General features: G+C 41.3%; 2 protein-coding genes across 12 annotated transcripts in view; both read right to left on the bottom strand.

Moving 5' to 3' along the window:
- Window positions 1–16,388, bottom strand: part of CEP135 (centrosomal protein 135) — a 35,087-nt gene extending 18,699 nt beyond the window's left edge. For 2 of the 5 annotated variants that reach the window (XM_028744791.2, XM_028744796.2), the window contains exons 1-12: window positions 16,214–16,388; window positions 14,767–14,921; window positions 13,531–13,721; window positions 11,405–11,572; window positions 10,026–10,167; window positions 8,904–8,988; window positions 6,929–7,057; window positions 6,245–6,460; window positions 4,779–4,844; window positions 3,917–4,067; window positions 2,773–2,966; window positions 71–214 (exon numbers count right to left, since the gene is read on the bottom strand). In XM_028744791.2, the coding sequence (XP_028600624.2) occupies window positions 71–214; window positions 2,773–2,966; window positions 3,917–4,067; window positions 4,779–4,844; window positions 6,245–6,460; window positions 6,929–7,057; window positions 8,904–8,988; window positions 10,026–10,167; window positions 11,405–11,572; window positions 13,531–13,721; window positions 14,767–14,879 (1,599 nt within the window). In that variant the 5' untranslated portion in view covers window positions 14,880–14,921; window positions 16,214–16,388. Of the gene's footprint in view, window positions 1–70; window positions 215–2,772; window positions 2,967–3,916; window positions 4,068–4,778; window positions 4,845–6,244; window positions 6,461–6,928; window positions 7,058–8,903; window positions 8,989–10,025; window positions 10,168–11,404; window positions 11,573–13,530; window positions 13,722–14,766; window positions 14,922–15,420; window positions 16,149–16,213 lie in introns of those variants that run through there. The other 3 variants (XM_028744794.2, XM_028744795.2, XM_028744793.2) reach the window with 2 other exon arrangements.
- A 730-nt stretch (window positions 16,389–17,118) lies between these two features.
- The window catches only part of EXOC1 (exocyst complex component 1), a 29,272-nt gene continuing 22,896 nt past the window's right edge, over window positions 17,119–23,494 (bottom strand). For all 7 annotated transcript variants that reach the window (XM_028744797.2, XM_028744800.2, XM_028744801.2 and 4 more), the window contains 7 exons: window positions 23,231–23,341; window positions 23,066–23,142; window positions 22,591–22,819; window positions 21,903–22,086; window positions 20,854–21,053; window positions 19,166–19,360; window positions 17,119–17,737 (listed from right to left, as the gene is read on the bottom strand). In XM_028744797.2, coding sequence (XP_028600630.1) covers window positions 17,585–17,737; window positions 19,166–19,360; window positions 20,854–21,053; window positions 21,903–22,086; window positions 22,591–22,819; window positions 23,066–23,142; window positions 23,231–23,341 — 1,149 coding nt within the window. In that variant the 3' untranslated portion in view covers window positions 17,119–17,584. The remainder of the gene's footprint in view (window positions 17,738–19,165; window positions 19,361–20,853; window positions 21,054–21,902; window positions 22,087–22,590; window positions 22,820–23,065; window positions 23,143–23,230; window positions 23,342–23,494) is intronic.

The following is a 23,494-nucleotide window of genomic DNA, read 5'->3' as shown; positions in this document are numbered from 1 at the left end:
GCAAATCTCGGCTCCATTATACATGTTATGTCCTGACAGTCAGTGGCCCCACCTATTAATTTGGACTTACCCGTTCATAAAGAATGCTTAGTTTGTCTCTTTCTGCAGTTAAGAGTTTGACATTAGATTGAATTTCTATCATGTGCTTTTCAAATCTTTCTAGCATAGACTGTAGCTCATCTCTTTCTCGAGTAACCAATCTTAGATCACCATTCTGTCAAAAAAAAGGGGGGGGAGGGAGAGGAAAATTACACATTAAAAACTATATTACTAGTTACCTGGCACAGATACTGTACTGTTATTGACAGGTGCTACTGATGTAAATAATCAGCGCTGAAATCCTGGGTTAAATTATTCTTACTTAAATTATACTGAAGTAATTAAGACAGATATGTCTGATGACAGGATTATACCTCAAACTATGGCTGAGTTCAGACAATCATTCCAGGCTTCATAAACAGCTTAGCATTATAAGAGCGTGTCTATGTGAGCCCTGGGCATAAGGAACATTTGCATTTTAGGCTGTTAAACATATGCATGTTTAACTAAGGAAAAAAATCCTACTGAATTAAGTGGAATGTACTTCTGAGTAAATATACACACGGTATTATAATACTACTGAATACAGTGGTGCCTCGCAAGACGAACGCCTCGCAAAATGAAAAACTCGCAAGACGAAAGAGTTTTCTGTTTTTGAGTCGTTCCGCAAGACGAATTTCCCTATGGGCTTGCTTCGCAAGAAGAAAGCCCATAGGGAAATCTCTGGGGACCTCTTTTAAATGCTGGCGGTGGGGAGCAAAGCTTTTCGGCCCCCGCCAGCCTTCCCGGGATAGCGGAGAAGCGCAGCGCATTTCTCCGCTATCCCGGACGGCTTTTGAAAGCAGGCGGGGGGGAGCAAAGACTTTCGCCCACCACCTGCCTTCAGAAGACCTCCGCTGTCCCGGGGGCTTTTAAAATGCTGGCTGTCTGCAGCAAAGCCCTCCTGTCCCCGGAGCTTGCGGGGCGGGAGGTGGGGAGAAGGGCTTTTCTTCCCACCGCCAGCCTTCAGAACAGCCTTCTGAAGGCTGGTGTTGGGAAGAAAAGCCCTTATCCCCCCCCCCCCCCTGCCTTCAGAAGAGGTCGGGGGACAGACTGTCCCCGGACTTGGTCTGAAGGCGGTTTCCATAGGAACGCATTGATTGATTTTCAATGCATTCCTATGGGAAACCGTGCTTCGCAAGACGAAAAACTCGCAAGAAGAAAAAACTTGCGGAACGAATTAATTTTGTCTTGCGAGGCACCACTGTAGTAATATCGTCATACAGTGGTACCTCGGGTTACATACACCGCTAACCCAGAAATAGTACCTCGGGTTAAGAACTTTGCTTCAGAATGAGAACAGAAATTGTGCTCCGGCGGTGCGGCAGCAACAGGAGGCCCCATTAGCCAAAGTGGTGCTTCAGGTTAAGAACAGTTTCAGGTTAAGAACGGACCTCCAGAACAAATTAAGTACTTAACCCGAGATACCACTGTACTGCCTCATATTTAACCCTAACACTCCATTTTTTGGACAATATCAAATTGCTATTAAAGCCCAACAGACACCTTTAAAGACCCAGCAGGAAGTAAAATTGATTTGATTTAAAAATAACTTGTTTAGCATAAAAATACACTGCACTGACACTACGTTTCAAAAACACAGCTCAAGCACCAAATCTACTGAGATACAATGTTTACTTAAATTCTTCATTGGGCTATCTGGAAGCCATGAAAGATACAGCAGAAGAGAAAGTAAAACAAAAACAAACAAACAAACAAACAAACAAACAAACTGCTTAGGTGAAATATGGCACTCATAGTAAATAATATAAGATATATCCCCAGTGGCCTAATAGGGACTTTCAAGAATACACATCAGAAAGCATTGTCACAAATTTGCACTATACATATAAACATGCTCTAAGCTGGATTTACAACTGATGACAAAGTTCATTCCTGAAGTCCAACTGCACAGAAACACTTTGCAATGTTTGGGAGCTATTTGCTTTGTTTTTGCCAACAGATGAATGTAGAGGGGGGAAATTATTACAAAGCAGGGTAAGGTAAAGGTAAAGGGGCCCCTGACCATTAGGTCCAGTCGTGACCAACTCTGGGGTTGCGGCGCTCATCTCGCTTTATTGGCCGAGGGAGCCGGCGTACAGCTTCCGGGTCATGTGGCCAGCATGACTAAGCCGCTTCTGGAGAACCATAGCAGCGCATGGAAATGCCGTTTACCTTCCTGCCGGAGCGGTACCTATTTATCTACGTGCACTGTGATGTGCTTTCGAACTGCTAGGTTGGCAGGAGCTGGGACCAAGCAACGGGAGCTCACCCCGTCGCGGGGATTCGAACCGCCAACCTTCTGATTAGGAAGTCCTAGGCTCTGTGGTTTAACCCACAGCGCCATCCGCGTCCCTATTCCAGGACTTCTGAAGTGGTCTCAACAGGGAAAAACAGCATTTCAAATATGCAATTTTCTATACCATATTCTGAGAATTTTCTGGGAATAGAATGGATCCCAGTTAATGAAGGTGTTCGACAGCATACAAATATTAAACCTTGCACTTGTATTGGAAAACATTATGTTTTCCCTTACTAAAACAGTATGAATTCAGTCAACCAGCCTGACTACTTGAGAAATGCTTCCTTCTTACTACTGGCAATCACATCTGAGAAGTACGGCAGTTGTAAACTGGGGCACCATATGAAAAAGGTTACTAGGCATTATAATATATTTAACAAAAAAATTATTACCTTTTCTGGGGACTTGCGTAATGGGCTAGATCTTTGTTTAATTATCTTTTGGAGACACTCTAGTTCACGCTTATAGTAGTCCCTGTCTTCTTCTATAGTTTTTACAAATGCATCCAGACGAGAAGGTGATTTGTCCCCCAGTGCTATACCGCCTTCTAATCTCATTTTCTCTAGTTCTATAACAAGCTCCCGATCTGCATGAGAAAATAACCAACAAGCATGAATGAAGTTAGCATATACCAGAGGTGGTCAGTTTAAAGAAAACCAGCACATGGTTGAAGATATACAGCAAAGATGCTAGAAGGAGCAAAGTCAGACAGAACTGCATTCATCCATCCTCAAGAAAATATGGACTAAAGGAGGAAGAATGCATTTTAAAAATTACTATATTAAGAGGCGCCCTGACAATCTTTTAAGAGTGGACAATACCAAGGAAACAGGTTTTACCCTATATGATGGAGAAAGGAAAAGAAAAATTGGGCTCACCTAAAGGTAGGCAAATTCTGGTTTTAAAAATGTATAGGTAACTCACCAGTGAAGTAAGTTGTATATGTTAAAAGTTCTGTTATCTTTAGTGGATTTCCCCCAGCATTTAAATACAAGCTATCACAGTGGTCCCCAACCTTTCTGAACAATTCTCATAGGCACTACAACAGAATGGCTGCAGTGGTGGTGAGCCTAGCACAAGACACCCATTTCACAGAAGGCAAACTGTTTCCTGCCTCTCCCCACCCTTAACTTTGTCACTCCGTTCCTCTAGGCCCCTTCCCCGCACTGCTACTTCCTTCATCACCATCAGAGCCCCCCCACCCAGGATAAGGCTGAGAGGGAACAAACGAACAGCAAAAGTAAAGGGGAGCAGAGGCAAAAGTAAAATCCCAAAGAAAAGCAAAACTTCAGAACAATAGAAAAGAGTACTCCATAAGGCACAATGCCTTCCACGACATCACTTGTGGATATCCCAGCTTTTGCCCTGCCTGTTTTCCCCCCCTGTTGCTGTGGCAGCAATGGGGTGGATAGGGGCCTGAGCAACTCCCAAGTAGTGAGCTGTCGGTGACCCAGGGAACATCTTGGTAGGTGCAGGTACTATGCTGTGGATTGTCTTGGGTACAACATGATCCACCAGATCTCTTAAAACACATACCTATTATTTCAAGGTTTTCAAGTTTTTTGGCCAGTCTATGGTTCTCTAGTTGAACCTGGTTTAACAACACTTCAAGATTTTGTTTTTCATCAGTTTTTCCATAGAGTTCTTCGGTCAGCCTGTCTTTTTCTCGCCGATATGTAGATAACTCCTAAAGTCAAATTACACATTTTCAAAATAGGATAGTACAGTACATATAGAGTTTGTAAAACAATATAATAATAATAATATCTTTATTGTCATTGCCCCCTCTCGGGGACAACGAAATTACTTCGTTGAAATAGGTATTTCTACTTATACATGATGCTTAAATCTAAATTCTAGTCATCTTCCAGACAAGTTGTAATAGCAAAATGCGGCATAATGAAAGAATGTCTCCAGTAATGGGAAAGTGCAAACAATGTACTTTTAAAATTCCAGGTTTGGGAAAAGCAGAGAATTGCTTTCTCAAAATCTACTTGTTTCCTGTTGAAATCATGTGACTTAACATGCTTAACTGACTGAATTGTGCGAACACTCATTAATATAAGTGTGGCTTTCAGGACACAGTAGTTAGTTTTTTGTTCTGTTTGCAGCAGAGTTTAATCTAATCTGAAAGCCAGAATACTGTTCTACCAAAACACGTCCAATAAAGGATATCACTTATTTTCTCTTTTCTTCTCTAGAATTTGTGCATTATCAGATGTTTGTCAAGAAGTAGAAAAGCAGCACAGCTATCAAAATACTGCTACTACTACTGTTTTCCTTTCTTGTTCTGTTAAACAGATGTCTTTAGCACACACATTATATTCAGCCTATATATCCAAGTATTAAAAATGCATTGAGTTAAATAAACTTATTCCACTTTAAAATTGTTACTTACTGACTTAAGCTTCGCTATTGTCTCTTCACGATCCTGGATTTCACTGTATGTTTTTTTAATCTCTTCCTATAAATCATGATAAAAAGTTTATAAAAAGTGAAGGGTCTTTATAAATATGCCACCATAACACAGAAGTAAAAAAAAACATATTTTCATATTTTAAGGTCATGTGTCTGTTTAAACATAAAATATATTAAGTAAGTCCACATGGTATCTAATATCTATTATATCTATAACTTTCATTCACATAATTTACAGAAAAAGAGCAGGGATGTACAAAACTGTCTGCAAAATGTTGTGTAGATTTATGTGCATCATAAATGAGCTCATGTAGCAGAGTACATACAAGGCCAAGCTACAAAGTTAGTAAGTTGAAATCTAGTCTACATCTGAGCTCTGTAGCTGGCCTCAAGCAAGCTACTCCCTCTCAGCCTCAGGCTCTATCTGTAATATCTGTAAACTGTAGCAAAAAAACTTTGCAGTTGAACTACCATCACCTGTGGGTATAGGGTGGTATATAAATAATAATAATAATAATAATAATAATAATAATAATAATAATAATAATAATTCTACAGTGGTACCTCGGGTTACATATGCTTCAAGTTACATACGCTTCAGGTTACAGACTCCGCTAACCCAGAAATAGTGCTTCAGGTTAAGAACTTTGCTTCTGGATGAGAACAGAAATAGGGCTCTGGCAGCATGGCGGCAGCAGGAGGCCCCATTAGCTAAAGTGATGCTTCAGGTTAAGAACAGTTTCAGGTTAAGAACGGACCTCCGGAACAAATTAAGTACTTAACCCGAGGTACCACTGTATTTACTTGTCAGATGGGAATACAAGGAGCAGAGAAACCCAGAAATTACTGTAAATAGCACATATTTTGAAGCCTCTATGGGACAAAGGAGGTGTCTGGTGGCAACAGGGATATCAAATGACTAGGAAAAGATCTATGTGAGCAAATCTACAGAAAGGTCTCCAGATCCCTTCTGCAGAATAAGGGAACCCAGCAGGCTAAAGAGAAGTTCTCTAGCAAATGTGCTGCATGTCCACAGTGTAACAGCTGTCCTTAGTAGGAAAGAAAATACCAAAACGCTCATCTTGACATCCCCAAAGGCCCTTTTGGAGGTTAAATTAATCCTTCTTATAGGATATGGTTACTCAGTTCTACAGTTCCTTGGCCAACTACAAAACAGACCTCATTCCATTATAATGTACACAGGGGCCTGTTACAAACATTGCAAATACAACAAAATATCAAAATCCATACATTAAAGCAAAGATATGGAAGTTATGGCTCTCCAGATGTTGCTGGTCTGCAAATCCTCTTCTGCACTACACTTTATGAAATTTAAAATACAAGGGCAAATGCGTGCACTTTTAAAAGCAGATGCAACTCCTGAAACCTTTCATTGAGAGTTGAGACATTTTCTTGATGTTCTACCAAGTTACAAAATTCCCTTACCTTAGCCTGTCCAATTTCTTTATCTGCAGTCTCAAGCACAATTTCTTTGTGCCTTTCCAACTGTTGTGCCAACTGATCTATTTCACTCAATTCTTGGCACAGTTCTTCGTTTTTATTGCTTAAATGAGCCACTTCACTAGTGACATTTTGCTTACTGTCCAGAAGATCTTGTATGCGCATTTCAAGCTCTTTGTTTGTTTGCTGCAGAAATTCAATCTGAAACACATCCACAACATACAAAGTGTTTCAAGTTAATAAAACAGTAGAAGCACAACTACAGGCAAACAAAAGCTAGCAATTAGTTCTCAAATAATTTTCCATTATTAGCTGTAGTACTTTATGTTCTTAGAACGTAAGAGACATTTGAGATCTGTGGATATTTTAATTAGCTGAATAGCCAAGTCATGAATTTGGTTCCCAAACATTTGGAGGAAACAGCCTCCAAAAATTTCCAGCCATATTATCATTGCTAAGTTAATCGGCTGGAACACAATGACCACAAAAGGAATAAACTAACTTATGAGTTGGTGTAGGATACAGGCAGTAAAATGGGACAGGACATCTCTGATCACAGTTATGGAGTCAATTCAGGTTGTTTTGGAGTTGCAGCACTTCACTAAAGCTTTATCGGGAGCTGAGGAATCTTACAAAGGTTTCTAAGTGAAAGAGGCTCAAACACGTTACCTGTAAATTTAAGTGAGCAATAATTTTTTCATTACTTCTGCTTCTGGCTTCCAAAGATATGACATCATGAGAGCAACCGCCATCCAGTGCCAGGCCTAAACGCTCAATCTCACTGTCTCGCAGCTCAACCTTTGGAGACAAAATCATTCTTTTAAAATGACTGAGTGTTGCTGCTGTAAATACCTGGCCAGAACTTCTCTTAGTACATAAGGATATGGGACTGTTCTAGGGATGCTATGATTTCCAATGAAAACACCCATCAAACCAGAAATTATCCTCGACACCAGTCTGTTGTATGGACCATTTGTGAATGTGTTACCAGAGAGGCTGTGATAGCATGCAGGAAGGGTCCTCCGCAAGTGTTCTAGGGGCCTGTCAAGTTCATCAAAGCCACACATGCCAACACAACAGAGGTAAAGTGCAATGAGATTAAGAATAAGTTTCTTTGGAAAGGAAACTGAATATTAATAGGAATCTCTCCTTAGGAAACTGCCTTGGGGTTTGTTGTGGAACTGGTGATGCTCATGCACAACGTTTTATCATTGTAATCATCAAAATGCCAGCTAGGATTCCCCCACAATTAATTGGGATTTCCCTTTACAGTCAAACCTCGGTTGTTGAACGTAATCCATTCCGGAAACCCATTCAGCTTCCAAAATGTTCGACAACCAGGGTGCGGCTTCTGATTGGTTGCAGAAGCTTCCTGTAATCAAGCGGAAGCCGTGTTGGACGTTCGGCTTCCGAAAAATGTTCGAAAACCAGAGCATTTACTTCTCAGTTTTTGGCATTCAGGAGCCAAAACGTTCCAGAACAGGGGGGTTGGGGAGCTGAGGTTTGACTGTACCACAAAAATTCTCAGATAACCCATTGTACATGTGCGGTCACTCCTGGTGTGGATGCTCGCTATCACATTTTCTTGTAGATGATTTGTCACACGTTTTGGTGGGTGGTTTCTAATACCACACACCTACTTCTGTTTGCTCCTCACTTGATACAAGTGTGACAGTTTCCACCAACTGTCTTATTCTGGAGGAGTGTCCAAATTTCGACTAGCCAGTTAGGAGGAGTTGTTCTCTTGAGAAGTCTACACAGTACAAGTAGGATATTAACTCAGAAACCGTTATCATAGTAAATACATCAGGCACTTTTGTGCAAGTCCTCAGTATTGATTTTTTTAAAAAAAACAACAAAAATTAAATGCAAATTGATACTGCCCAGTTTCTCCCTCATCCCATCAGTAAAGAAAGCACATGCCTCAATTTTGTATTTTGTCAAATATGGTTACTTGGGCTAGTAACATTTTCTCTCCTATGTTTCCTGTTTTATTTTGTTTTGTTTTATTAAAGGAATACATGCACATAGTTACAAAAATATTGTGTGCATGCCCAGAACAGAAAAAGGCAATGGAAGGGAAGGGAGGAACAATTGAGAAGGATAAAAACTCCTCTGTATAAATTCTGTCAAGCTCTACCCACTGGGATAGACGGATATAATATAATATAATATAATATAACCAGTGAATAGCCAGGACAGGAAAAAAATAGGAGTTTGGTGAAAGCTAATGTGCCAAAACTATTAACAGAAAAATTGGACCAACCTCTTTGCGATACAGGGACCCCAACTGAAACCACCCGTATACAGAGTCAGAATCCTGACCCATCTAGCTCAGTATAGTTTACACTGACTGCAGCTCTCTAGCATTTCAGACAGGAATTGCAGATTGAGTCCGAGATGCTCTGCATGCAAAGCATGAGCTGTACCACTGAGCTACATTCCCCACTCTGTCAGTAGAATGAATACAGAAGTAGCTATGCCAAAGCAAGCCACTACTGGCTTTTAACCAGAACATTAACAAAATGCTGACAGTTCCTGGGGGAAATGCTGATCTTAAGATCCCTTCTTCAGCAAAGAGAAACTGTAGACTATACTGAAAAGTTAAGAAGCAAAATACACAACCCTTAAAATATTAGTTTACCTGTTTGCTGTAATTTTTCACCTCACGTTCCGCTATCTCTAGCTTTTCTTGCAAGTCTGACACTTCTAACTGCAGTTCATGAATTCTGAAATATATTTTATCTGAATTTGAGTTTCATTCAGGAATTCTACATTAATAAAATATTTTCCGCAGACAACTCTCATTATTACCTGTTCTACAGTCACTCAAAATCTCAAGATTGCATACATTTAGAAGCAGCAAAAGTAAAAGTAATTAATACAACGTGTTTTACATTAATACCCCCCTCAAATAGGCATAGTACTAAGAAAAATATACTGAACTTTTTAACCTTACGTTGTTAAAACATTGCTAATCCCTTGTTTTATGATCATAGTGAAGAGACCATATAACACCAGTCTTGAAAGACCTACATTGGCTCCCAGTACGTTTCCGAGCACAATTCAAAGTGTTGGTGCTGACCTTTAAAGCCCTAAATGGCCTCGGTCCAGTATACCTGAAGGAGCGTCTCCATCCCCATCATTCTGCCCGGACGCTGAGGTCCAGCGCCGAGGGCCTTCTGGCGGTTCCCTCATTGCGAGAAGCAAAGCTACAGGGAACCAGGCAGAGGGCCTTCTCGGTAGTGGCGCCCGCCCTGTGGAACGCCCTTCCAGCAGATGTCAAAGTGATAAACAACTACCTGACATTCAGAAGACATCTTAAGGCAGCCCTGTTCAGGGAAGTTTTTAACGTGTGATATTTTACTGTATTTTTGGTTTTTATGGAAGCCGCCCAGAGTGGCTGGGGAGGCCCAGCCAGATGGGCGGGGTATAAATAATAAATAAATTATTATTATTATTATTATTATTATTATTATTATTATTATTATTATTAGATGTCCAAAGGAAGGCCAAAGTGCAATACGTAAACTGTTCTGGTTTTTAAAAATGTACAATGAATGCCATAGTAACTTTTGATTTCTTGTCATTTTGACAATCGGAAACATAAACGGCGATTAAAGAACTAAGTAATTCTTCCCAAACATTTTCTCCCACAGAAGTGGGAGGGGAAGGGTTAGAGACTAATTCTCATTCATGGAAGACTGGAGGGAGATGTCAGGATGGCATTACTAGTATGTCAAGATTTTAAAAGACCATTAATCACCTGTTGTCAGCCACTTGAAGAAGATCTGCAATATATGGGTCATCTGGCTGAGGAATTGGATAAGCACCGATTCCTGAGGGAGGGACTGGCTGGTCTATCTGCATACGCTGACGCCTAAACGGAATATTTCTTTTCCTACCACCTACAAAGATAAATGCATATTACTAAGAATTAAACAGCCCCCAGAGTTCTTCTTTATATTGAAGAACCAAAGAAATTCCTTTGTTACTGGAATAATACTTTTAAGCAGTAGCTAATTATATGAGTGGCAAAGAATACATTTAACAAAATGTTCATTAAATGAAGCTTAAATGAAATCTACATGCTATATAGACATAAAACTACATTAAAGCTCTCAAAGACTAAGAGCATGCATCAATTTCATTATATTACTGTGTTTGCAAGTGTAAAATAGTGTAAATCTGTCCTTCATTGATTTCAATGGGAAATAACAGTGCAATCATAACCATGACTGCTCAGACATCTAATTCAACAGTAAATGCATATAACTAACAGTAAGTGGGGTTAGGATTATTGCCTAAAATCAAGTAAATTCTACAATTCCTATGTATGTATCCTAAACCCCATTGTACTCAGTGGTACTGAATAAACATGCTTGTGATTGGGCTGTGAGTCTCCATCCAACACTTTTAGTGTGGCTATAAAAGTCTAGATTTTGCATATAATGCCCTAAGAATAAAGACGGTACTATCTCAGCCTGAGAGCACAGAGGCAAATCTTTACTAAATGCTCATAGAGCTCTGAGAGATTATGTTTTATCCATAACATGTGTTGTAATATGGCAATTTCTTGTAGGCACCAGTGGCCATTGGTCACATTGGCCATCACCTTGTGGGCTTCCCCAACAATTTTAATTAGGGAAGGGATAGATACGTGAAACTGACTTCTATCCCAAAGAAAGTAAGTAATGTCTATTTATTTTTCTAGAAAGTATGCCTTGATTTACTTTATAAAATAAAATAGTGGTTTTAATCTGTTAACAAAATAAATACAATGCACAGTCAAAATTATTAAAATCAGTTTAATAAAATAAAGCAAAATAATGAAAAAACAAATCAGCATAAAAACAAGGAGACAGTTATTTAATCTGCACAAAATTCTCAGTGAAATAAAGTTATAGCAGCTCATCTAAAGCTTAAAAGAGGGGGAGAAAACCAAACCTCTCTAAAGGGAGTTTGATAACTGAGGTTCTGCAGCAATTATTAGTGCATCCATGGCTTGTGGTGAATTTTTTCCCCATATTGACATTTGCTAAAGTCCCACTAAAACCAAATGTACTAAAGTACCAAAACAGGGTGCAAAAGTGCAGCCTAGTAAGAGAAGAGGTAGCATGATGAGCACATAATCTGATAGCGTACCTGGTGTCTGAACCACTGCTTGCAGATTTTTTTCTTGGAGTTGCTGGATCTTGTCAGTCTTGGCTTTGTTCTCTTTCTCTAACAATCTAATTTTATGTATATACTGGTTATTCAAAAATTTCATATCTGCATTCTCATGTTCAACTTTCCTCAGTGTAGTTTTCAAACCTTTAAGGAAGAAAAAAAAATCAACAGTATTCTTCCTTTTTATTCTACCTGCATACTACGAATAAAAAACAGCTCAATATTTTTTCTTCTATCTCCAGGTGCTAATACGCACATGTGCTGCAAGTCTCAGTTTGCCTGAACATGTTTTTAGTTGCTTGTCTCTTTTAAAAACATGATGACAACAACCACTTCCTAAACAATCATCTCAAGGTGATTTACACATGAGATAATTAAAAACAGCTAAAACCACAAAAACAACAGATCCATTTAAAGCAAGACTAAAATCCTAACAAGTAGAGATATTCATGGTATTCCTGCATTGCAGGGGGTTGGACTAGATGACCCTTCGGGTCCCTTCTAACTCTACAATTCTATGGTAAAACCCACCACAGTGTGCGTGTTTGCAATCACTGCAATAGAGCTACTTAACTGTAGTTTAAAATGATGTGGCCAAACATACACATTTGTGCACTTCAAACTTAGACCAGTTTTGTGGATCGTATTCAAGTATTATTGTTTATTATTATTATTTATTCAATTTATATACCACCTTTTATCAGAAGATCCCAGGGCGGTGTACAACATTAAGAAGACATTTTACAATGAAATATTGCTTGAAGCAGCCTTAAGAATCAGTTAAACTATTTCTCATTTTCCTGACTCTTAGTATCATAGCTTCTCAGGGAGAACACTGGCATGCTGTGGTTTGAAACTTTATGTATTTATTTATAAAAATATTTATATACCGCTGTGTCATAGATGTATCACAGCAGTTCACCACAAAATAAAAATGTAAAACCAATAAAATCATTAAAAGTTAAAAACAAGCAAAAAGAAATTTATAACATCAGTAGACCACTGTGGCCTGCATAGGCCTAGCAGAACAAAAAAGTTTTCAGTGGACATTTAAAAGTTGGCACAGAAGGTGCCTGAATCTCTATTGGTAGGGTGTCCCACAGGACTAGGCTGATGACACTAAAGCAGGCTTCCTCAAACTTGGCCCTCCAGATGTTTTGAGACTACAATTCCCACCATCCCTGACCACTGGTCCTGCTAGCTAGGGATCATGGGAGTTGTAGGCCAAAAACATCTGGAGGGCCGAGTTTGAGGAAGCCTGCACTAAAGGCTAGATTTCACCTACTTGGGGACCAACCAAAGACGTTCCTGCAGATGATCTCAGTGATCAAGCTGGTATATAAGGATTCAGGTGATCCCTGAGGTGTCCTGGATTCGTTGTTTAGGGCTTTGTAAATCAATAAAAGAACCTTGCACCTGGCTTGGTAGCAGGTGGGCAACCAGTGCAGCTGTTTTAACAATGGTGTCACTCCCACCAGTGATCTGGCCACGCATTCTGCACCAGCTGGAGCTTCTGAATCAGACCCAAGGACAGCCCCACATATAGTGCATTACAGTAGCTTCGAGATTACCAATGGACTATAGTGGTCAGGCTATCCCTGTCCAGGAATGGATGAGGTTAGTGAACCAGATGAAACTAGCAGAAGGTACAACTAGCCACAGAGGACAACAGGGCCCCTAGTGACAAAGATGCATTTGGGAGTGCCCCCAGACTATGCACTTGCTCCTTCAGAGGGAGATTCCCAAAGAGCTTCCATCTTCCCAGGATTCAGACAGTTTATTGGCCCTTATCCAGTCCACCACTGCATCAAGAAACATAGTCTTTGGGTGGCATTCAATGCTGCCATTCTGCTTTTGATGTAATGGAGAGATCCATAAAGATAAAAGGTAAGGTGATTTTTGCAGATTCCATCTTCCTGCTGCCTCACCAGTGCAAGTACTTCCAAAACTCACCATAAAGGGTAGAGTGCTACCACCAAACTTATTAGAGGCAAGACTTGTGGGATCAATGGCAACCACAAGTTTTGGTTAAATGATAGTCAAAATTTGTTGCCCCCCCCCCCTTCTGAGAGACAAATAATCAGTTAGGTTTTCAATATTACCTTTGACCTGCTTTTCCAATTGTTCTTTCAGTTTCAGAATTTCTAAATGTAGTTCATTGTTTTCACGGGTGAGCCTAGCATTTTCTTCTCGATAAGGTTCTAGAACAACGTCAAAGTTGCTGTATTCTTTTTCAAGTTTTCCAGCGGATAGCTTAGCACTCCGGAGGCTCTCAGTTGTATGAACAAGGTCACTGATATAGAAGGAAAACAAATTTCCAGGCTTGAGAGATGAATCCTATAATGGCCAAAACTAGTATTTTGTATACAGATAGGTAGCCGTGTTGGTCTGCCATAGTCAAAACAAAAAAAATTCCTTCCAGTAGCACCTTAAAGACCAACTAAGTTAGTTCTTCGTATGAGCTTTCGTGTGCTCATACCAAGAACTAACTTAGTTGGTCTTTAAGGTGCTACGGGAAGGAATTTTTTTAGTATTTTGTATAAATACCCTGCTCCAGTCACCCCCTAGGCCAGAATAGAGGCAGATTTTGGCTTGGTGTACTAGCCAACCAGATTTTAAATAGAACATTTCATCTATTTCCCTATGTCTATGCAAGTATGCATGGACTACAATCTTAACCTTCCTTAAATGGCCAAGTTTTCATTAAAATCAAAAGGGGATTTACTTGCACACAGATTAAAGAAGGAGGAGGCAAGCAGGTAGCATTTCTAAGATTAATGTGCAACATTTGGTTGGCAGAATTTACCCCGACTTTGTGGCTGCATATACAAGACATCCCATTTATCCATGAAAACAAACATTTGGGTTTTTTCAGGATGAATGCTGCTTACAGGAACAGCATTCACACCATTCTTTAAGCTGATTAATTTGTTCAAATTAAACCCTATTTTTATTGGCTAGGACATTTAATACTGTACACCAGGGTTCCCTTATGTCACAGGAATGTTCCTGTTACAGATTTTTCTATGCACTGCACTCAGACCTCTGTTCTAAAACAGTTGCTTATTGCAGCTAATTTTAGGCATGCTTTTAAAAGTAAATTACGATACATTCTAGTAAAATTTGAAACTGATGTCTCTAGATTGTGTACAGTGGGGTTACAAAAGATTACTTTAAATTACATTTCAGTATTAACATAGGATATTTGCTTTGACAAAGCCATCTCAATGCATTTCACAGAAGACTAACTTTCACCACTAGTGTAATGTAGTCAAACAGCAAATATCAATCCAATAGCACCTATGAGTACATTTTGCTATTCCCTTTTGTTTTGATACCTAAAAAGCTTTTCCACCAAAGGCAAACTCTCCACTCCTAATGGTTGTCGATAACCCAGCTGATCCAACCGCTTCCTTAGATTAATGAACTTTCGTTCTGCAGCTGTGCTCATTGTGAAGATATTTTTGAACTGTCTTTTGTGAAAAAATGGGATCTGCAAATAATTTAAGCACATGTTAGCTTACACCATTACAACATGAACATGCAAGACCAAGCTTCTTGCTTTCTGGCACTTGGTCATGACCTGATACAAGTTAGCATGGTATTCTGGCAGCTGAGGCATTACTTTTTACCAGGAAGAGGGTGAAATAGAAGAGTATGGAGGCAAATTGGAGTGTCCCTGAAATATCAGATTAGAAACCAACAACTGGTTAGAGTTCATAAATAAGATGTAGCCAGGCCATCGCATGAGGTGCAACCAGTCAACCACAATCCAGTGCCATTTCAGAACACACACTAGTGACTTCTACACAAAAGGAGTTGAAGAATAAGCACTGTGCATGGGGTTTCATTTTGCGATGCCAAAACTGAGGGGCCCTCTGCCTCTTGCCTTCCATTCTACATCATAGTTGCAGCATCCCCCGAGGCTCTGCGCCCAGTGCAACAAAACCGGTTGCATCGGGGGCCAGCCACTGTCTCTCAGATTGACCTACCTCATAGGGCTGTTGTGAGGATAAAGTCTGGGAGCATGGATATCACGTATGCCAGCCTGAACTCCGTGGTGCACATATAAGTGTGTGAGGGAGATATATCTATATACACAACAGAATAATAGAATCGTAGGGTTGGAAGGGATCCCGAGGGTCATCTAGTCCAACCCCGTGCAACGCAAGGAATGGCAACTAAAGCATACATGACAGATGGTCACACACACCTCTGCATACAACAGTGGGAGTGTGTGCTGTTGTTTTTTGAGAGCAACTGTTCTACAGAAAGGATTTCGAGGAGAAATAGAGATATATGGACGGGTCAAGAAGCAAGCAGAAGAGCAATGACGTGGGAGAGAGGCGAGGCTGCGGTGAGCAGCTGCAGAGACATAGGGATCGCAGTGAAGGGAGCAAAGGGGGGGAGAGGTGCGACTGGGCGGGAGGGTCAACCCAAGGGGGGCGGCGAAGAGGGGACTAAACATGAAGCAGCGATTGTAGGACGGGGGGAGGAGGTCTGGCCAGAGCCGCAAGACAAGGAACCCGAAGCGGTCGCGCTGTGATTGCGGAGGACGAGGGCGCCGGCGCTTTCCTCAAGGCCCCAGGAAGCGTCACAGCAGCTGAAAGGGCTGCTCCCTTCGCGGTGACGTCACCGCCCCGCCGTCGCCATGGAAACGGGCCCTCGGTGGAGGCCTCTCTAATAAATCTCGGCCTCGCCGCCGAGGGCCGTTAAACCCGCGGCCTGGCTCTTCCCCCACCGCTCGCCCTCGGGGAGCCCCTCCTGGGTCTCGGGCTACTCTACCTTCGCTTCTTTCTCCCCCGCCTTTCTCCACACAAAAAAAGCCTCCCAGGAAGTTGGAGCGGCGGTGTGGGCCGAGGCGGCCGTTTGAAAATGGCGCGCGAAGCGTCCGCCGCCGCTCCGCTTCCGCCCGGCGTCGCCCCCAGCAACGGCTCTGCGAGCGCGCTCTGGGGAAACTTTTAACGGACGAGCCGGGGCTCCGCCGCGCGCTGCCGCAGCGGCCTCTGGCGGCTGAGGCTGGGAGGGCAGGTTTGGAGAGCCTTTTGAAGGGTCACTCGCCCGGCCAGGATGCGCTCTGGAAACTAGAACCTCATTCTCTCATTCTGCTTAAACGGAATAAATAGTAATCTGCACTGGATTGTTAATGCCAGCATCCCAGAACAGCAAAAGCATTAAGGAAAAAACCGAGACTGTGTACTTAAATGCTAAAAATGCAATCAAAACTATTTTCACTGCAGCATCACTTATTTTATCTGTACGACTTACATATTGCGTATTTTCCCCCCCCCCCATTGTTAGCCACCTGACTGCTGCAAGCAGGGATCTAAATATTGTTTCAGTATCTCGTTCAAAATTCCTTTTAGCAATCCATTTCTTCTGCAATCCAGGTGTACAACCATAAGGGCAGAAGTTCTTCCCAAGCTTAGCCTGTTTGAATCTGTTTTTCTGCCTTTTTCTCCAGCTATTTTGCTGTTTTCTTCATCAATGTGATGAACTGAGCCAATTTAAAGTTTTAGTCGTTAGAATTAAAGAGTTAGCTCAGTGTTTCCAAGGAACCTTCAACTAAAGTATGCATGTAAAAAGTAAAAACACATAACTTAAATATAGTATCTGGATCCCTCAGTTGACTGGCAATTTTTCCTTTTGTGTAATGCATGTCATAGGATAGGGAAATAAATACAAGGAACTCCTTTGTAAACATTTTTATATTGGATCAGAAGAATTTCAACCATAAAGTCATGTAAATAGATTCTTGAAAGCATGCGTGCAAGTTCCATCAATCCATATATTAATACATTTTGATGCAGAAACCCCTTCAGCCTTGTACAATAATTTTAATACTTTAACATAATTACTGGAAGCTACAGGAAAGCCAAAGAGTTGAGTATCTAATGTACTATAAATTATACAAGGCTAATATATCAACATGGAAAATAAAACAAGCCAGACTGTGTTACATGTGAAAAAGTATGCTTTAACACTGTTTCTATACAGTAAGTAAGCAACATTTCTCCTCAGGCCATCAATTGATGGGCATAAAGATAATTAAGGACATTCCTCAAAATTCCATCTCACAAAGTAACAAGTCTTCAGTGCTAAAAGATTCTTCCCAGCAAATTCATTAGTTTATCTTGCTTTAACCCTTGGCAGATATTAGTGAGACTGTGCAATGCTGGAGAAGTAGTCTAAAATGTCTTGGATAGTGAACTCCATAGTAATTCCAGATCCAGGATAACAGCGTGCTATTAAGCCCTCAAAATGCTTGTACTGGCGTATGAACTCATCTTGCATAGAATGCCACACCACCTACCAAAAAAAGCAGAATTTCAGTAATGTAAATATTATCCATGGTTACTAATCCGTATCACCAAAGGCCTGTCCTGCTGACTGACTTCACTGTTGAGGACAGCTCTGCACCTTCCAAGGAAATTTGTGTGTGGAGCCATTTCCAACATTTAGCTCTATGGTTTGGTATCTCGGCACTGTCTCTTCTGCCATCTCCCTTTTCCTAGGACCTAGGAGGACAGTAGGGACGTGGGTGGCGCTGTGGGTAAAACCACAGTGCCTAGGACTTGCCGATCGTATGGTCGGCGGTTTGAATCCCCGCAGCGGGGTGAACTCCCGTCTTTCGGTCCCAGCGCCTGCCCACCTAGCAGTTCGAAAGCACCCCCGGGTGCAAGTAGATAAATAGGTACTGCTTTATAGCGGGAAGGTAAACGGCATTCCGTGTGCTGCACTGGTGCAGGCTCGCCAGAGCAGCAATGTCACACTGGCCATGTGACCCGGAAGTGTCTGCGGACAGCGCCGGCTCCCGGCCTCTAGAGTGAGATGAGCGCACAACCCTAGAGTCTGTCAAGACTGGCTCGTACAGGCAGGGGGGTACCTTTACCTTTTTTAGGAGGACAGTGGAGTTGCTGTTGCTATGGAGAGGCAAGGCAATACAGATGGGTAAGAGTCAATTCCTTGCACACATCCATCAAAAGCAGCAGGATGAACCTTCTCCCTGCTCAGCTTTTGCCAGGATATGTACTTGTATATGCCTTCACATGCAACAACCAGGAGACAGGAAAGCCCACCGACACCATCACAATCCTAGTCAGTAATTTGCTCAGGAGTCTGTTTACAATTGTACCAATAAGAAAGCAACATCCTAAAGGCTTCTTTACTTCAGAGTATAGGTGGAGGTTCAATCAACTCTTCAATACATCCCCCCCCCCCCCATTTACAACTCTAGCAAGTGAAAGAGAAAACAAGGCTAGAATGTTTCTCTTTGGCATACAAGCTTCCTATGTAGAAAGGGACACTGAAGTATTCCATCATGTGAGCCTCAGCAAGTGACATAGCCCAAGCACAGTCTTCCTTCCTTCCTTCTTCTGTCAATGTGGATTTTCTGTTGTTGCTTTTATTGCTGTTAGATGCCTTGAGCATCCCCCCCCCCCCGCAAATGGAAATGTGGGGTATAAATGCGACAGTCATATAAATTAACCTGGTTATTGTGTCTTCCCTGTGGCCTATAAGGCAGAATGAGCACTGCACTTCCTCAAATGTTCTCTTCCTCCCCGCTTCACCCTTTATCTGGATGCAGTTCTATGATCTACATCCTTTTACTGCGAGACATTTTCTACCTCAAACATGTGATGTTCTACCTTAAACAAGAGACAAACCAAGAACAGAGAAAAACATTTACACAGCATTCACTAGGTTTATACACACTCTTAATACCTATTATATTACCTGAAGTAGGTTTTCCTCTTCACACAAGTGTTTATCCACCTTCTTATAAAGGTTGTCCAGCCCCTTTTTCACTTCCTTGCCGGGATACTCCTTTATAACTTTTCTTAGCTCCTGTTTATTGAACGCCAGCTGGTAGCTCACTTCCTCTTCTCTCACACCTTGCGCCACACGAGCTTCAACGCCCTCAAAGAAGTGCTGATGCAAAGTATTCAAATATATTAAAATCCACAAACAAAACGGTGTTCAGCCTTAAACACCTGGTATTAAGCATGGCTTCTACACATTTGAACTATTGTCATTGGAAAGCAGTTTTTCCTGTTTATTTCCGAAGTAGGAAACTGACCGGATTTCTCTTACTTGCTATTGTAAGAGACGTCAGGTGCCACCTAGATCAGCAAAGTGCAACTCATCACACACAAAGCTTTACATTCTATGCCTGTGCCCCATTGATATATGCCTATATTGTCATTTCTGCTTGTACACATTGGTTAAGCTGGACTTCTCCCTAGGACCACTGAATCATCAATTGGTCTTGCAGGAAGGATTCCAGGAGAGGGGGGGTCATAGGCAAAGACCATCTGTCCAGGTGGACTTCACCACCACAGCAGCTGTACTATGGGAATCATCCCAATGGCTTTGCATATGTTGTTGATATTGCTTAAGAATGTGCATGTGAGTGCTTAAATGAAGTTTCATATTTTTTTATAAGCTACCTTTGAAGGATATGCATCCTGTAACATGGAATATAAAAAAATTGTAATAAATAAAGCCTTTCATATTTTATTTCAGCCCATTTTCAACAATAATGTAGTTAGATAAGATGCTGACTAGCAACAGTACAAAGGGACGTGGGTGGCACTGTAGGTTAAACCACAGAGCCTAGGACTTCCCAATTAAAAGGTCGGCGGTTCGAATCCCCGCGATGGGGTGAGCTCCCGTTGCTCGGTCCCTGCTCCTGCCAGCCTAGCAGTTCGAAAGCACGTCAAAGTGCAAGTAGATAAATAGGGACCGCTCCGGCGGGAAGGTAAACGACGTTTCCGTGTGCTGCTCTGGTTTGCCAGAAGCGGCTTAGTCATGCTGGCCACATGACCCAGAAGCTGTCTGTGGACAAACGCCGGCTCCCTCGGCCTATAAAGCGAGATGAGCGCGCAACCCCAGAGTCGGTCACGACTGGACTAATGGTCAGGGGTCCCTTTACCTTTATAGTAACAGTACCCCATTTCACAATGTGGATATTTATCAGATCAAATCACCACATATGTTGCTCCTTCTACTCTTGATGATTAAAAACTGAGATGAATCTAAAAGCTTGCCTCTCCATAACTTTTTGAGATGCGTAGCGATTACCCATGTCATAATATGCCATTCCTGTTCCTATCACAACTTCCATCTCTTCTTCAGTATTTCATTCCAAGAGTGTAGGTGAAACACAAGAGCTTCTGCAGCCTTTGTGAAACCTATTTTTGTTAGGGGTTTTAGTATGTACTCTATTCTTCCATCATCATATGCTATATATTACAGGGTGAATGCTAAACTTATGAATAAATACAGGTATAAATAGGTCTTCCATAGTCATTAACAACTGGAGTGTGCATCTGGGGCTGTAGAAGTCTGCTTCTGACAGCCTTCTAAATTTAATATTTGTTTTTTAACCCCCAGAATTGAAGTTATAGAAGGACATGTCTTACATTTAATTTCTCAAGTGGCTGTCCCAAAGAGTAGATGACATAGGACTGCAGATGATCTGTATATTTTTGTTTAGCTTCCTTTTTCTCTGCCTCCAAACATGAGATTTTCAACCGAGAAAGAGTTGCAAAGATATGGTGAAAATTCTCCATCATGACCACATCCCGCGGTGTCTTTTGGCTTTCATTTGCTACTTTCTCCACTAAAAAAACCCCAAACCAAATGACACACATGATCACACCAACAGCAAAGACAGCAAAGAATCAACACATACCTCTTTTAAATGCTACATAGTTCAATGAAAGAGTTATGCACTTACTTATATGTCTTAAATTCTGCTAAGTTGTGCCTTAATTTTTTTTCTGTTTGATGACATACCATAAATACAATTATACAACTCCATATGGAAAACAGCTGTCAATGTTTCTATTACTAAAAAGGCAAGATAATGGCCTAATTTGTATGTCACATGAAGACAAACCATGCCTTAGCATGAAAATGCAGGCTTCCAGAGAGGACACAGCTGTTTGGCTCATCCCTAGTTATTCTGCTGCTGCTGCGCTGAGTATTGTCATCTGTATCTAGATTTGTGGCTTATCTCTCGCTAGACAAACCATGAGTTACAACCCAGGTTGGTCCTATGGTTTACAGCTTATGGTTTATCCAAGGGAGTTGAACCATGAGCCTAGCTTTGATAACAAACCATGGCTCAGCTCAATGCAACACAGAAGCAGAACAACCAGGAAGCAGTAAGTGGCTGTGTTTGCTTTTCCTGGACTCTGTGTGTTTGGGTCAAACAATAATTCACCTTAGCGTGATGTGTGAACCAGGCCAATATACTGAATGCAATGCTTCCGTATTCATTTTTAAACCATGTTATAAATAGCTGGCATATGAGGACAAATAGGGGCTAAGTAACAGTGACTGACAGTGCAATCAAAGGTAAATTCCACTGAGTTCTAGTGGACCTTAACCCATTTCATCAACAGGATAACACTATATATGAGATACAACAGAAAAAGGACTTTCTGATTATGAGGCAGATTCTCACCATTAGTGAAAACTCCCCTAATAAGTTTTAGGTAGGCTTTATCCAGGTCTCCTCTGCGTTCAGCATTTCTGAAAATAGATTCAGCTAAGGCTGCAAACTCTTCAAATTCAGCAACAAAGGGGAGAATTCCAACTTTACTCTTCTTGGATATCTTTACATCTTCCATCTGTTTGATCTGGTTACTCTGAAGAGGAAAAACAAAGATCGCAGACCATAAGTTGTCGTTTTAAACTGAGGAAGGGAAAGAGGTGAGGCGAAGGCAGATGGATCCAAACTGCAACCATCCAGGAGGCAGGACATGTGCCATCGTTCCTCCACCCCAGCCAAACATAGGTTTAACTATAAGGCATCACATAAGAAACTGAGTTAAAGGTCAATGCATGGGAGAGACCCACTGAGTCATAGGACCTCTATGTATTCCACATATAGACAAAATAGATTCACACCACACATGCTCCTTATGGTGATCCCGATCATCCTACCCCACCTTGTTCTGCAGGGCAGGGATTTCAAGTTATTGTGTGTATATAGGTAGGAATCTATGCACATACACTGCCATCTGATATGGCCAATTCACTGAGGCAAGGGGAGCAATCCTAGTGCCTCACCAAATGTGAAGTTCTACCTGGTTTGGCGAATGTGCGCATCGGCCCAAAGAACCTAATTATGAAAGCTGCTGAAAACTTACAATGCACTTGTCAAAGTTCCTTTTGACGGTCACTAAAACGTTTCCAAGTGTTGTGCTGAGGAAGGACGTTGGATCCACGTTCTGGGCTGTCCATACGTGGTGACTCATTTTCACCAGCATATAAAGGGAATTAAAGCTATCAATCTTGTCCCCAAGAGCAATGAGGTGATTCAGTTCTGGCTCAACGCAGCGAAATATTTTTATCATCATCTGCCGGATCATGTGATTCCTGTAAAACACGGTGTGGACATTAGGCAAGTGCAGTACTTACTGAATAATTAGTTTTAGAAATCTAGGTGAACAATTAGTTCCCAGATCCACTGGTACAAAGTACGAAAGGGGAAAGGGGCTTTGCTTCATTATAATGAGACACTGCCATGGTCTGAAATAATTCAGCTTTTTAGAAGCTTTACCTGTCATGATTCTAGAACCTAGGAAAATACATTATTTTGTTTTTGTTTAATATTCAACATACTCTGAAGTCATTGACTGCAGACCAGCAGTATTGTGTGCCCTTGATAAAGTTCCTCCATCCACCTCTTCTGCATCACTCTGAAAAAAGAAGGGATGGTTTAGAAGGAGATCGCTCCTTATAGCAACTCAAGTTTTTGAGTCCACAATATTTAAAACAGAGTCGTACCATGGGTGTTCCAGGAATGCTAAGATGCTGTTGAAGTTTGAAGAATTTACTAATGAAGTCTTGTTCTGCCAGACACAAGGGTTCCAGTTCACTTAGGACTTGTTCAAAAATCTGCAAAACAACATCAAAAACCCATACATTCAGCATACAAATAACTGCCACTCTTGATGGCCCACAATCAAGAAGCACCATATCTATTTCCTTCGAAGGTGCATTCACATATGGCTTGTCTATGCAGTTAAAAAGCTTCTCTGGGCTTCAGCT

Source organism: Podarcis muralis, chromosome 9, assembly GCF_964188315.1.
Source record: "Podarcis muralis chromosome 9, rPodMur119.hap1.1, whole genome shotgun sequence".
Classification (NCBI taxonomy): domain Eukaryota; kingdom Metazoa; phylum Chordata; class Lepidosauria; order Squamata; family Lacertidae; genus Podarcis; species Podarcis muralis.
Note: the sequence above shows the minus strand (reverse complement) of the source record. Positions and strands in the feature narration are given on the sequence as shown.